The sequence below is a fragment of the Rana temporaria genome, chromosome 6 (genome assembly GCF_905171775.1).
Source record: "Rana temporaria chromosome 6, aRanTem1.1, whole genome shotgun sequence".
Taxonomy (NCBI): Eukaryota; Metazoa; Chordata; class Amphibia; order Anura; family Ranidae; genus Rana; species Rana temporaria.
The window spans coordinates 33,740,386-33,754,380 of record NC_053494.1 but is presented as its reverse complement, the minus strand read 5'-3'; the positions used below and the strand labels follow the sequence as shown (position 1 = coordinate 33,754,380).

Here is a 13,995-nt window from a genome sequence, read left to right as displayed (position 1 = left end):
AAATAAACATGTCAACACAACAAGACAAATCTCCTGCGCTCCAAAGACCAAAGACAATCCATACTCTTTAGAAGATCCAAATTTTACATCGGTTTTGCTGCCCCCTGCAGGCCTGGGAAACTCAAAGGAAATACTGCGAAACAAGAAACAGAGGATGCACCAACCTAGTGCATTACCTTTGTGATAGCTGAATTGTGTAAAAAAGACAGATGCATATTCACAAACAACATCGGCAATAAGACACATTAAAGTCCACAATATACTTGAAGTAGCTTGGTCACCTAGGCAAGTCCCAAACGTGAGAAGACCGCCCAAGTGGCTTACACATTTCGAGGGGTGATCCCCTCTTCCTCTGTATGAGGATATTTGCCAGCACACCATGGATCGACAAGTAGCCTTATTGAAGCATGATCACATCGCAGAGCAGGTAGTGCAACGCTTTGGAGTCACGCAGTACCCCTTCGTCAGGCATGTGACCCCTCTTCCTATTAGCCCCTCAAAATACATCTGATGCTTGGACGGTCTTCTCATGTTTGGGACTTGCATAGGTTACCAGGTTGCTTCAAGTATATTGGGGACCTTGATGTGCCTTATTGCCGATGTTGTTTGTGAGTATGCATCTGTCTTTTTTCCTTAATAAAGCTATCACACAGGTGATGCGCTAGGTTGGTGCGCCTCCTGTTTCTTGTTTTTGCAGTATAAATAAACATGTGATTTGTCCTTGTTGTATGAACTATAAGGCCTAGTACACACAACCGTTTTCCTCGACAGAATCCATCAAGAAACTTGGTGGGAGAGCTTTTTTGCCGAGGAAAACGGTCGTGTGTATGTTTTTCATCGAGAAAACTGTTGAGGAACTCGACAAGAAAAAAAGAGAACAAGTTCTCTTTTTCCTCGACGGGAGTCTCAATTTCCTCGTCGTGTTCCTCGTCGGGCTGGTTTTTGACGAGAAACACGTTCGTGTGTATGCTTAGAAACCCACGCATGCTCAGAATAAAGTATGAGACGGGAGCGCACCTTCGGTAAAAGTAACGTTTGTAATGGAGATAGCACATTTGTCACGCTGTAACAGACTGAAAAGTGCAAATTGTCTCTTACCAAACTTTTACTTAACACGCAGTAACACGAGATTAGCAAAAGCAGCCCCAAGGGTTGTGCCAGTGGAATCGAACTTCCCCTGCCGTCGTACGTGTTGAACGTCACGGCGTTTGAGAACGACGAGATTTGTTCTTGACAGTGTGTACGCAAAGAAAGCTTGTCAAGATTCTCGACAAGCCTAACAAGAAACTCGTCGAGGAAAACGATGTGTCTTTTCCAACAAGTTCCTCGGTCGTGTGTACGAGGCCTGACTGTTATTAGGTCCATGTCATGTGACGGATCTTGTTTATGGCAACAACCAACTTGTCATTAACCGGTTGCTAACACGCCACTTGCCTTTTGCTATGAAGTCTCTTGCTAGCTGGGCCAGATGTTGCTTTCTCCCTAGTAAGTTCGATTTGGTAAAGTTTAGGTCAGAAAAGGGACTCAGCCCAATATGACAAGGTATGGTAACTCTACTCCATGATTCTGCTGCTAGCAAGGTGTTGCCATTGGTGGAATAACTCATGTGTCATGACTAGGGTGACCACATTTCCAAACTGCCATTCAGGGACACACCCCCTCTCTCACCTCCCCCCCCCAATAAATGAGGGGGGGCGGGGGAAATGTAGTCTCGGGGTTAATGGGGAATTTGGCGGCATGTTATTTGTCAGGTAAATGTGCCACTTGCCACCAGATGCAGTGCTGCTGTCACTCCCTCTGCATGAGCCACGTGCATTGAAGGAAAGGAGTGGCATCACTATCTGGAGAGTGAAGATCACACCAGTCCCTGCTGCTTGCCTCTTGGTGCCAGAGAAGGAGGAGGTGCCGAGGTGGGTGGGGACAGCAGTGCTGCACTAGGCGCAGGCCTCGCTCCCAGTCTCACTGTCTGAGAGTAAATTGTCAAGACTCCAGGCAGCGCTGGCCATAGCAACCAGTTACGGAAATGTAGTTATTAGTTAGTAGGGGGTGGTTGTGTCCTCTATTTCATTCCGGGACATTGTATTGTCCCAGAATGAAGCTGCCCGGGACCTGGGACAGACATGTCAATTGCGGGACAGTCCCGGGCAATCCAGGACACGTGGGCACCCTAGTCATGACCCTAAAAATTATTAGCTTGTTTGTAAACAGTTTAATGCCCTTCACACCTTTCCACTGCCAACCCAATTAATAATTAAAGAACAAAAAAAACAAAGCCACATGTCCCTTGTCAGCACCAATTCCACTTATGGAGAACAGTGATCCAGTGCCGCAGTCTAAGCCCACCACCAGTCTTCTTGGCACCTCTCCTCTTCATATTACCACACCGCTGTTGGAGTCATCAATATATGTGTGAACCCTGTCGAGGGACAACCAATGAGAAAATGTCCACATCACCTGGCAGTGATGTAGACACCCAAACAAGGACTCTCCCACTCTACGGTGAGGAGAAGACTTGAGACCCGATGAGTCACATGACAACAGATTAAGGCAAGTATTTGGAACACTTACTGTAGATTAGGGTTTAATTGATTCAGCTACTAGCTACAGAGCAGTGTTGCCAACCTACCAGATTGAAATTGACTGACACAACACCCAGAATTTACTGGCACAGCCAAGTTTTTACTGGCATTTTCAAAAGCTACACAATTACAGTTTTAAGTGCAAATTATAGTATTTAGGCTACAAACAACTACAATATGCAATCAGCAATGTGATTTAAGGTAGATAATAAGGAAAAAAACATATTTATTTTATTTTCGATATAGTAGGTAAGTAGCTCAGAGACAGGCCTCAAGAGGGCAAGAAATTAGCATGGGTGGCACCATTGGTGTGCGCAGCCTATTGCATTAGGGGGTGCACCCCAGAGCATAAACATACATGCGTGTGTATCAGCAAAGCAGTAGACGGTGTCAGTGTAGCAGAGATTGGTGTCAGTAGGGCAGCAGATGGTGTCAGCAATTTTTTTATTCTTATAATTTTTTTCAATTTAATTATTTTTCAATCATTTTTACAATATTATTTTGTATAATTTATTTAATTTTATTTCAGGAGTCCCGTTGGCGGGTTTTGGTGGAATATCATGGGTCTAAACAGATCCCTGATGTCTCACTTTTGACGCAGAGAAAGGGATGGGGGACAAAGATTCCCTAGTCCCTTTCTCTGCAGCCTCAGCTTCACTGGACAGTGAACGAATGGGAAATGCTCTGTGCTAAGCGGCTTCCTGTTCTTTCACAAACTGAACATAGTAAACATACTTTACTATGCTTCAGTTAAGAATAACCACAGGAGCGATCGGTACAGATCACACAGGGTGTTCATTCTGAAAAGGAAGGGTTCGGTAAATTAAATATTTACTGGCCCTTTCCTCCCCTCTCCATCCTGAAACATCCCCCGCAGGAGAGGAGAGGAGGGAAGCTGGCAGCACTGCAGGGGGGGCAGGGGGTGCCAAGAAGCAGGGGCATCAACAGCATAGGGTGATTAGGGTGTGCCCAGGCACACCCGGCACACCATGTGCGCACGCCTATGGGTGGCACACATGCAGAAAATGTACTCTCACAGTGACTGACAGCAGTGTGTAGCAGCACAGATGATGATGAGACCTCACCGACACAACACGTCCCCACCTAGTGAGAGTCTCTCTCCAAGCTAAGTGGTTCCTCCAGTCCACTCCAGTCTAAATTGCACTGACGGTCCCGAACCCAGCCTGCCATGCTCCCATACCGCAGACCCGCACACGAGGCTCTGGCCACTGTGCTTTGCTCCATTGCACCATGACATCACATGGCACATCACTGCCTCTGCCAGAGTCGCCTGATCAAACTGTTGCAGTCACTTGGATGGTCTCAGTCAGCTCCGGACCAAGCCGAGCGTCACAGCCATATTTTTTACTGGCAACCTTTTACTTTATTGGCAGGAGAAAATTGCCTGTTTTTTACTGGCTGGCAGTAAAAATACTGACGGTTGGCAACACTGCTACGGAGGGTGGAGGTATTGTTCAGGGTGGAAGGTAGATCTTCCTTGGCCAGACTTTAATTAATACAGATACAAACGAAAATTAAAATTTGAACACTTCATCAAAATATTTTCCCTTGCATCGGATACTTCACCCCGGGAAGAAAAAAGAATATGGGCCAGATTCACATACCTCTGCGCATCTTTAGATGGGTGTAGCGTATCGAATATACGCTACGCCGACGTTGCGCAGAGCGGCGAGCACAGTATTCACAATGGAAATGCTCCCAACGTTGCGCCGGCGTAACGTAATTTTGTTGGTGTAAGTCCTAAGTGAATCTGGCCCTAAGTCTTCTACATCCACAAGTAACCTGCACCATTGGACTTCAGTGGCTTTACAACAGGGGTCTCAAACTGGTGGCCCTACAGCTGTTGCGAAACGAGGCATTGCAGGGCTGACAGTTACAAGCATGGCTCCCACAGGCAGAGGTATGATGGGACTTGTAGTTTCGCCAACAGCTGGAGGGCTGCCAGTTTGAGACCCCTGATTTAGAAAGAACTGATACTGGTCCAAAATGTCACTGCATAAAAGTATCAGTTGTATCTTATTCTGCTGCTGACATTCATGCATTAGAAGAGCTATATTATATACGTTTTTTATTTGGAAGTGCTACAGTTACTTTCAGTTCACTTGTGGAAATGATCACTTAGCTCTTGTGTTCATACAGTATGTTTTATCTGTGTTTACATTTTTTTTTTTTTTAGGAATGCATTAAATGTGGTTAAAAATGACTTGATTGCAAAGGTGGATCAGCTATCAGGAGAACAGGAGGTTCTTAAAGGGGAGCTGGAGGCTGCTAAGCAGGCCAAGGCTAAAATGGAGGCACGCATTAAAGAGCTGGAGGAGGATCTTAAGAGGTATGAATAAAAATAAAACCTTGCTCTTTTGATTGCAGGTTAAAACCAACACCAGGCACATTTTTTTTTTTTTTTTTTTATAATTCTTTATTCAAGTCAGATACTTCTTACATTCCATAGTGCAAGTGTCTCTAAATTTTATACACAAAGGGCCGGTTTACTGTCCTTCAGACTTTAGGGGGCTGAACTGTGGCCCTTTGGAGTAGAAAATGTCCTGGCATCAGTGGGAGTAAACAATGCCCCATCTTTGGTGTCAGTGAGAGGAATTGTACCCCATCATTGGTATCATTGAGAGGAATTGTGCCCCATCACTGGTGTCATTAGGCCCCATTGTTGGTGTTACAAGGAGAAACTATGCCCTGTCATTGGTGCCATTAGGAAGAATTGTGCCCCATCATTAGTGTCCTTTGAGAGGAATTGTGCCCCTTTATTGGTGTCAATAGGGAAATTAGGCCTTATTATTGGTGTCAATGGATGAAATAGTGCTTCGAGAGCCAGATAAAAGCAAGCCAAAGGGCCGCATAAACGCCCCCTGGGCCACAGTTTGAAGACCACTGCCATAGAGGATGTCAAAACAGTAAACAGCTTCAAATCCCTTCCACCTGATGCGGTCCTATCATGAAAGACTATCAACATACATGTAGAGCGGAGAAAGAAACAAGACTCTACACAGTCTATATTGTTTTAAGACATTTCTAATTGTACGTGACCCAGAAGGTCACTACCCTCAAGGACTTATCTCTTGCGAGGGCCCTCTGGAAGCGAGGGGGTGCTGGCACAGGCAAAAACACATTTATATTAGAGTGAGGCTGGGTAAGAACATTTGATAATGCCGTTATTGCTTTCACTACCTTGTAGTCCTCATGGTGCACCTTACAGAATTTGTATGGACATCACAGGGACAGGAAGTGAAAATCTCTGCACCAGTTTTGGACACAACCAGAAGAATAAACTTTACATAAACTTGAACATCTCCCTTTTATCAAAATGGAAAAAAAATGCCTGGAGTTGGACTTTATTGTAAATGGCACAAGAAAAGTCAAGGAAACATTCCTATTTTTTCCCCTTTTTTTTTATTCTGCTTTAATTAAAAGATAACAAATAATATGTTTGCTTTACAATTAAGGGTGCGGTCGGAAGCCATTGTGGCCATGCAAGAACCCAAAGAGGAGGTGGATGAGGTAAGTGATTCTGCTGGGTGGTGAATAGTCATAATTTGTAGACATGTGCACACTGAAATATTTATTTTCGTAATTTCGTTTTTTTCGACTGAAAAATGTATTTATTTAGTTACTCCCGAAATTCGTTTTATTTATTTTGTTTTTCGTTAAAAAAATGCATTCGTTCCGAAAATCCAAATTAAAGTGGAAGTAAACCCTTCTATCGTTTTCAGCCAAGGAAGCGGCCATCTTGACCTCTGTTTAATCTGCAACTGCCATGATGCTGTACATGTGACCTGTTATGAAACCAGCCATTGGATGGTTTGGCAGTTTGGTTGAGAGCACAAACAAATGTGACAGCTAGCATTTCCGGCATGCCGGGAATGTTAACTGTTTTTGTAACTATCAAATTGAAGGGTTTACTTCCACTTTAAGGTCGAATCTGTCATTGAAGGCTTATGGTGTCTGTCGAATGTTCTAAAAAAAAAAAAAAACATTTAGACTCTTCATGTCTCTCTATGTCGAATCTTCATGTCTCTCTATGTCGAATCTTCATGTCTCTCTATGTCGAATCTTCATGTCTCTCTATGTCGAATCTTCATGTCTCTCTATATCGAATCTTTTCTCTCTATGTTGACTCTTCTTCATGTCTCTATATTGTCGAATCTTTTCTCTCTATGTCGAATCTTTTCTCTTTATGTAGAATAATATTGGACTAATAGAGTTAAGGTTAGGCACAATTAAGGTCGAATCTGTCATTGAAGGCTTATGGTGTCTGTCGAATGTTCTAAGAAAAAAAAAAAGATTCGACAGAATCTTTAAAAAAAAAAAATTTGACTCTTCATGTCTCTCTATGTCCAATCTTCATGTCTCTCTATGTCCAATCTTCATGTCTCTCTATGTCCAATCTTCATGTCTCTCTATGTCCAATCTTCATGTCTCTCTATGTCGACTCTTCTTCATGTCTCTCTATGTCGAATCTTTTCTCTCTATGTCGAAACTTTTCTCTCTATGTCCACTCTTCTTCATGTCTCTATAATGTCAAATCTTTTCTCTCTATGTTGAATCTTTAATCTTTATGTAGAATAATATTGGACTAATAGAGTTAAGGTTAGGCACATTCGACGCAACGAAAACGAAAATAAAGTATTTGTTTATGTCTGATCTTTCGTTTTCTGTGCTTTCGTTATCGTTTGTTAAAACGATAACGAAAATACCTGAAATTCGGACGAAAATGAATGCACATGTCTAATAATTTGTGAGAATGCTTCTTGTCAGTTTAAATAGAAGCAACTGCTTTGGTTCTGTATTGATGTAAAGTACGTATTTGTTAACAGTACCAGTTTTCCTATGGTTCGTATACACAGGCTTCAAACACAGAAGTGAATAAATTCACTATGCTTTTAAATGGATGTAATTTGCTCCTTAGTTATGTTGACTTGCTTCTGAGTTATTTTTATTTGACTTAGAACACTCAATCAGTTTATTTAATAGGTTTCAAGATATTGCAAGCTGCTTTTGCATTCACATTTATTGGGAAGAAAAGCAGCTCAGAAGCAAACAGCCTCTGTATAGGGGATCTTAGGGGTATGGCATTTTTCAAAATCAATATATTTAGAAAAAACATTTTGCTTTTCTATGACTTTTTTATGCATCTAAAAAGATTCAAAATGTTGCACAGTTTTCAATGATTCAGTAAAACTGTAATTCTGCTGACCACACAGAAGAACTAAATGTCCCGTGAATCATCCATTGTGTGGTTCCTCTTTGGCCTTGATGCTAAAACCACTGTCACACGTGCCATATATACAGTGCTTGAAAAAGTATTCATACCCCTTGAAATTTGCCACATTTTGTCACGTTACAACCAAAAACATAAATGTATTTTATTGTGATTTTATCAGATAGACCAACACAAAATGGCACATAATTGTGAAGTGGAAGGAAAATGATAAATGTTTTTTTTAACATCTTTTACAAATATGTATTTTGCAGATATTGCCTACAGTGCCATCTATTTATGCCTCCTCAGTTTTCATTAGCTTTATGAGTGTTCTATAAATTACCTCTGGTTTATAAGAAGTGTCCAAAGCAATACTTTTTTTTTTTATTATTATTATTATTATTATTACAAAAATCTTCTTTAAAGCGGTAGTTCACCCTCACTTGCATCATTTTTCCATCGAGACAGGCATTGTAGCGCGAGCTACAGTATGCCTGTCCCGATTTTTTTACCCCCGTACTCACTGTGTACCTGTACGATAAAGATTTCGGCTCCCGCGGGGAATGGGCGTGCCTAGGGAGAGGGAGGATGATTGACGGCCGGCCCTGGCACGTCACTCTCCCCGAAGACAGCCGGAGTAGGTCTCGGCTCTTCACGGCGCCTGCGCACAGGCTATGCGCAGGCGCCGTGAAGAGCCAAGCCTATTTCGGCTATTTCCGGAGAAGCGTGACGCGCCAGAGCCGGCCGTCAATCATCCTCCGTCTCCATAGGCACGCCCATTCCCCTGTATCTTCGATCTACGAGTACAAGGTGAGTACGGCGGTAAAAAAATCGGGACAGGCATACTGTAGCTCGCGCTACAATGCCTGATTTTATGGTACAATAAAAAAAAATTTTTTTTTTTTCGTTCATAGGGTGAACCCCCGCTTTAAATGGAGTTGACTGGAGTTGTGTAATGTTCTTTTTCATATCTTTTTCAGAGCTCTTCCCCGCTGCAGGATAACATCCCTATCGCTCAGCGCAGGCGCTTTACCCGTGTGGAGATGGCTCGTGTCTTGATGGAAAGGAACCAGTACAAGGAGCGTCTCATGGAACTGCAGGAGGCAGTCAGGTGGACAGAGATGATCAGGTGATGACTGTGCTGATATCTCTTTCCAATCATATCAAGTCAGAACCTTTTATGTGATAGAAATTTTAGCATCACAAACAAACATCGGCCCGGATTCACAAAGCACTTACGCCGATGTATCTCGAGATACGCTGCGTAAGTGCAAATATACGCCGTCGTATCTGTGCGCCGTGCCCACAAAACTAGATACGCCTGAAAATGGGCTTCATCCGAACGACGCAACTTTCCTACGCCGGCGTATCGTGGGCGCATAGTTACGCTGGCCGCAAGTGGCGCTCCCATTGATTTTCTATTCACATATGCAAATGAGGGAGATACGCCGAATATACGTCCGTCCGACGCAGTGCGCGTAAAGTCATACGTCCGGCGCAAAGTTATGCCCCATAAAGGAGGTGTGACTCAGCAGCATCCATGCAAAGGGAACACAAGCCGTCATATTTTACGTCGTTTACGTAGTACGTGAATAGGGCTGGGCGCAGGTTACGTTCACGTCGTAGGCAGTGATCCGTCGTATCTTAGGGAGTATTTCCGACGTGATTCTGAGCATGCGCACAGGGATGCGTCCACGGGACGGTGCATGCGCCATTTGTTTTAAGTACTTGTATGGCACACGGCCCATCATTTGCATGGGGTCACGCCTCATTAGCATGGCTCACGCCCACTTCCACCTACGCCGGCTTACTCCGAGGGGACCCAGCGCAGTTTGGGAGGCAAGTGCTTTGTGAATTCGGTGCTTGCCTCTCTGCGCTACGTCGGCGTAGCGTATATTAGATACGCTACCCCAGCATAAATATGCGCCAATGTATGTGAATCCAGGCCATCATCTCTTCAAAGCAACATACAGTTTTTTTTCAGTATTTTTTCTTTCTATAATTGTAAAAGAGGATAACTTAAGCATCAACAATATTATCAATGTGTATTACTATTTTTAAATGCATGTTGCTGTGTGTAGTTTGTAATTTTATATGTGCGTCAGGGCATCCATATTTAAATACTGTATATGCAGACTGGTTATGCTTTACTTATTTACTTACTGAGCTACAATAACACAGCACAATAAAATGTATAAAAATGCTATAGATTCCTTTAAAGGACTTTAAGGGCACACTCACACCATCTCAGCGCAAATCAACGCAGGATCAAAGCAAGAATGCATAGAAAAGAGTTGTTATCTATGTGCCCTTTTTTAACATTAGCATGCCAATGCACATTAGCATAATACAATGCAATACTAAAACAGAAAGAATTGTGTCTCTTGATGTGTTTCACGATGTGAACAAATCCTAAAGGAATAGTACCATGTACAAAAAAGAAAAAGTTTACCACCCAAGGTGGTAGACTTGTGGTTACACCCTCCTTGAAGTGGGTGTGGGTGCTGGCTCTGCACAAGTAGTGGTGAAAAGCAAATGCCTGGACAGCCGCACTCCAATTGAACGCCTTTATTGTACAAAATCAATCAATTCCATGTATGACAGCAGAGGTACAGGTACAAAAGCAGCTGACGCATTTCACACCATCATCTGAGCTTAGTCATAGATGTTGTGAAACGACTCAGTTCTTTTGTACCTGTACATGTTGTCATACATGGAATTGATTAATTTTCTACAATAAAGGTGGTTAATTGGAGTGCGGCTGTCCAGGCATTTCCTTTTCACCAATACAGTACCATGTGTTGTGTCACTGTGCATTATGATAAAACATTGGAAGTAATTTTTTTGTTATGAGGCCAATTAAAATGGGCTGATTAATACAACCAATATGTAGAATAGAAGTTTGCGCTAGAGGGAATAGTACTGGTTGCTAGCAATGCAGGTCAATATACATAAACCCCTCTAATAATATGTTGTTTAGGGTGCGGCACCATAAATTTACAAAAAAACAAATGACAAAAATCACAAACCATCTTCCACCATAAATCCAACTGAATATATGCAAGACCATCCCTTTAAAATAAAAAAATGTAATATAATCAATCGATAAAATAATAAAAAAAATAAAAGTCAAATGTTTATAATTAAATCCACATGTCCATGCATTTCTTTCACTAAACAGAGAAACCGAAAGTAGTGGCGTGACATCAGCACTTAGCCCTGCCCCTACATGGTTTGTGCAACAGTACATCTTCAGGGGACATTACCATGTTGAAGTGGGATCTCTGTCCTATAAATAATTGTTATGGAATAGCCACAAAGGGACCAAGAAAACATCAGTTGCAGGTGGCCATCTTTCCTTAGTCTATTACATAGACACCAGGGAAGAAAATACCAGGCTTCTTCATGTTATTAGCGGCCAGGTACAGGTTGTGAAAAATGGCAGCCATGTTTCCTTTATTCTTTCAACTCAATAATGGAGAAAAAAAAATAAAAAAAGTATTATAGGCTTACCTATAGGTAGAAGTTTACAGAGGAAGTTCACTTCCTCTTTAAAGTCGGTATTCCCTTCAGAGCCTGGACCAGTTGAGTGAATACGAGAACAAAGTGCACTCCTGTGATCTACAGGAGAAGTAGGGCAAAAGAGCTTTGGCCTTACTTCTCCTTTAATCCAGGGCAATGACTTAGGAGGTACTGAACCTGGTTGTTCAACATAAAAGTCAGGCAACTAATATTTTTAGTAAGGATGTCAGCAATGGAAGACGTTTCTCTCGTCGTCATTTTTTTTTTACGTTTTTGAAAACACTAATGCCGCGTACACACGATCATTTTTCAGCCTGAAAAAAACTTTGTTTTTCAAAAACGTAATTTAAAATGATCGTGTGTGGGCTTCACATCATTTTTCAGGTTCTGAAAAACGACAAAAAAAAACATTCTAACATGCTGCATTTTTTAACGTTGTTTTACTCGATGTCGTTTTTCGGGTTGTAAAAAATGATCGTGTGAGGGCTAAAACGACGAAAAAAACCTGCGCATGCCCAGAAGCAAGTTATGAGACGGGAGCGCTCGTTCTGGTAAAACTATCCATTCATAATGGAGTAAGCACATTCATCACGCTGTAACAGACAGAAAAGCACGAATCGTCTTTTACTAACACGGAATCAGCAAAAGCAGCCCAAAGGCGAATGGAACTTCCCCTTTAAAGTGCCGTCGTACGTGTTGTACGTCACCGCGCTTTGCTAGATATTTTTTTTTAAAACGATGGTGTGTGGGCAACATCGTTTTAATGATGAAGTTGGGAAAACTTTGTTTTTTAGACATGCTGAAAAACAAAGTTTTTTTTTCATGCTGAAAAATGATCGTGTGTACGCGGCATTAGGCCCCTTTCACACGTGCGGACAGTATGTCCATATTTCATCCATCCGTTTTTGGATGAAATCCGGACATACATGTATCCCTATCATAGGTGTGCGCAGCCTATTGCATTAGGGTGTGCGCCCCAAAGCTCAAACCTATTTGCATGTGTATATACAGTATACTGATGGTGTCAGCAGAGGGTGGACGGTGTCAGTAGGGCAGAGATTGGTGTCAGTAGGGCAGTGGACAGTGTTTGTAGTTTTTTATTTTTATTATATATATATTTATTTTATTTTAGGAGCCCCATTAGGGAGCTTTGGTGTATTTCTTTGCATTACTGCATGTTTAAAGCAGTATATTCCAGTGTGTTACTGCACGTTTGATGCAGCATATTTCTGTGCATTAGTGCACGTTTAACGTTGTATATTTCGTTGTGTTATGTGCCATTTAATGCTGTATTTTTCTGTGCGTTACTGCATGTTTAACGCAGTATATTTTGATGCAATCTGCACCACACAGGGTGATTAGGGTGTGCCCAGGCACACCTGGCACACCCTGTGCGGATGCCTATGATCCCTATGGGATAGCGGGTGTCAGCGGATGAACATCCACTGACACCCGATTTCATCGGTCCCCCCTATGGTCCAATACTGCAGACAGAGGAAAATACTATTTTTCCATCCGTCTGCGGATCGGATCGGGTGAACACGGACAGACGGTCCGTGTTCATCCGATCCCCCCATAGAGGAGAGCGGAGATCTGACAGTGTGCACTTTATTGTCACAACACACCAGGCTGTTTTATAGTACAGTGAAAACCTGCACATTGCCTCATTTGTCAGACCCACCGTGTCGCTGTCAAGGATTATAACGTTTATCTTGTTTTAGGGCCTCCCGGGAACACCCGTCCGTCCAGGAGAAAAAGAAGTCCACCATCTGGCAGTTGTAAGTAATAATGTCATCTTTGTGACAGTCAATTAAATGTGGTTACTGTGTGATTCTATCCCTCAGGAGCAGAGTAGACAGGTATTGGCATCAGGATAGGGCATATGATTTTTTTTAATGTTGCTGTTTTGAAATTGCTCCTGATTACGGTGTAACGTTTTGTTACATGTCAAGCTGGGGGGGTGACTTGGGAGTTCTGCAAGAAACCTACCCGCACAGTCCAGTGTCTGCTTTTTTGACTCCCACCATCCACTGTAACACAAACTGGGTTATTAGAACTCTGAAACATTGGGCTGAATTTGTGGCAACACAGACTACGTTTTAGATCTGCAAGGTTAAGCAAAAACACAAGACCATCGAACAGAAGGGAGAAGCTGAACGCACATAATATAGTCATGCAGTATATAGCTGGATTGATGGAAACACTCAGAACGATTCTAAAGAACTCTTTAGAATTTTTTTTCCCCATGCAATGCGGGCACAGCTAATTTTTGGCTAGAGGTGAGGAGAGCAGAGATATCGTTTCTTAATACCCCAATCTTCCGAGCGCAAGGCCTACCCCTGCCATTCCTGCACCCCCCTCCCAGGCATGCTAGCAGTCTTGTGCATGGACTGTTCCTGAAATCACACCCATAGACTGGCTCTAGGCATGAGGCTAGCATGCCCTTCCCGGGCATGCTAGCGGTCTTGTGCATGGACTGTTCCTGACGTCATCATACCCATAGACTGGCTCTGGGCATGAGGACAGCAGGAACAGCAGTCCACCACTGGATGTGGGGAGTGCTGTTTCCGGAGGATCGAAGGATCAGGTAAGTATATCCTCTCTGTGTGCCCCTGGACAAAATGAGCATTTGACCCATGCAGTGTGGGCACAACCCCACTG

At 42.8% G+C, this 13,995-nt stretch overlaps 1 protein-coding gene across 12 annotated transcripts in view; it reads left to right on the top strand.

Moving 5' to 3' along the window:
* Window positions 1-13,995, top strand: part of MAPK8IP3 (mitogen-activated protein kinase 8 interacting protein 3) — a 171,259-nt gene that overhangs the window by 97,544 nt on the left and 59,720 nt on the right. For all 12 annotated transcript variants that reach the window (XM_040356645.1, XM_040356642.1, XM_040356644.1 and 9 more), the window contains 4 exons: window positions 4,777-4,929; window positions 6,056-6,110; window positions 8,793-8,941; window positions 13,056-13,112. In XM_040356645.1, coding sequence (XP_040212579.1) covers window positions 4,777-4,929; window positions 6,056-6,110; window positions 8,793-8,941; window positions 13,056-13,112 — 414 coding nt within the window. The remainder of the gene's footprint in view (window positions 1-4,776; window positions 4,930-6,055; window positions 6,111-8,792; window positions 8,942-13,055; window positions 13,113-13,995) is intronic.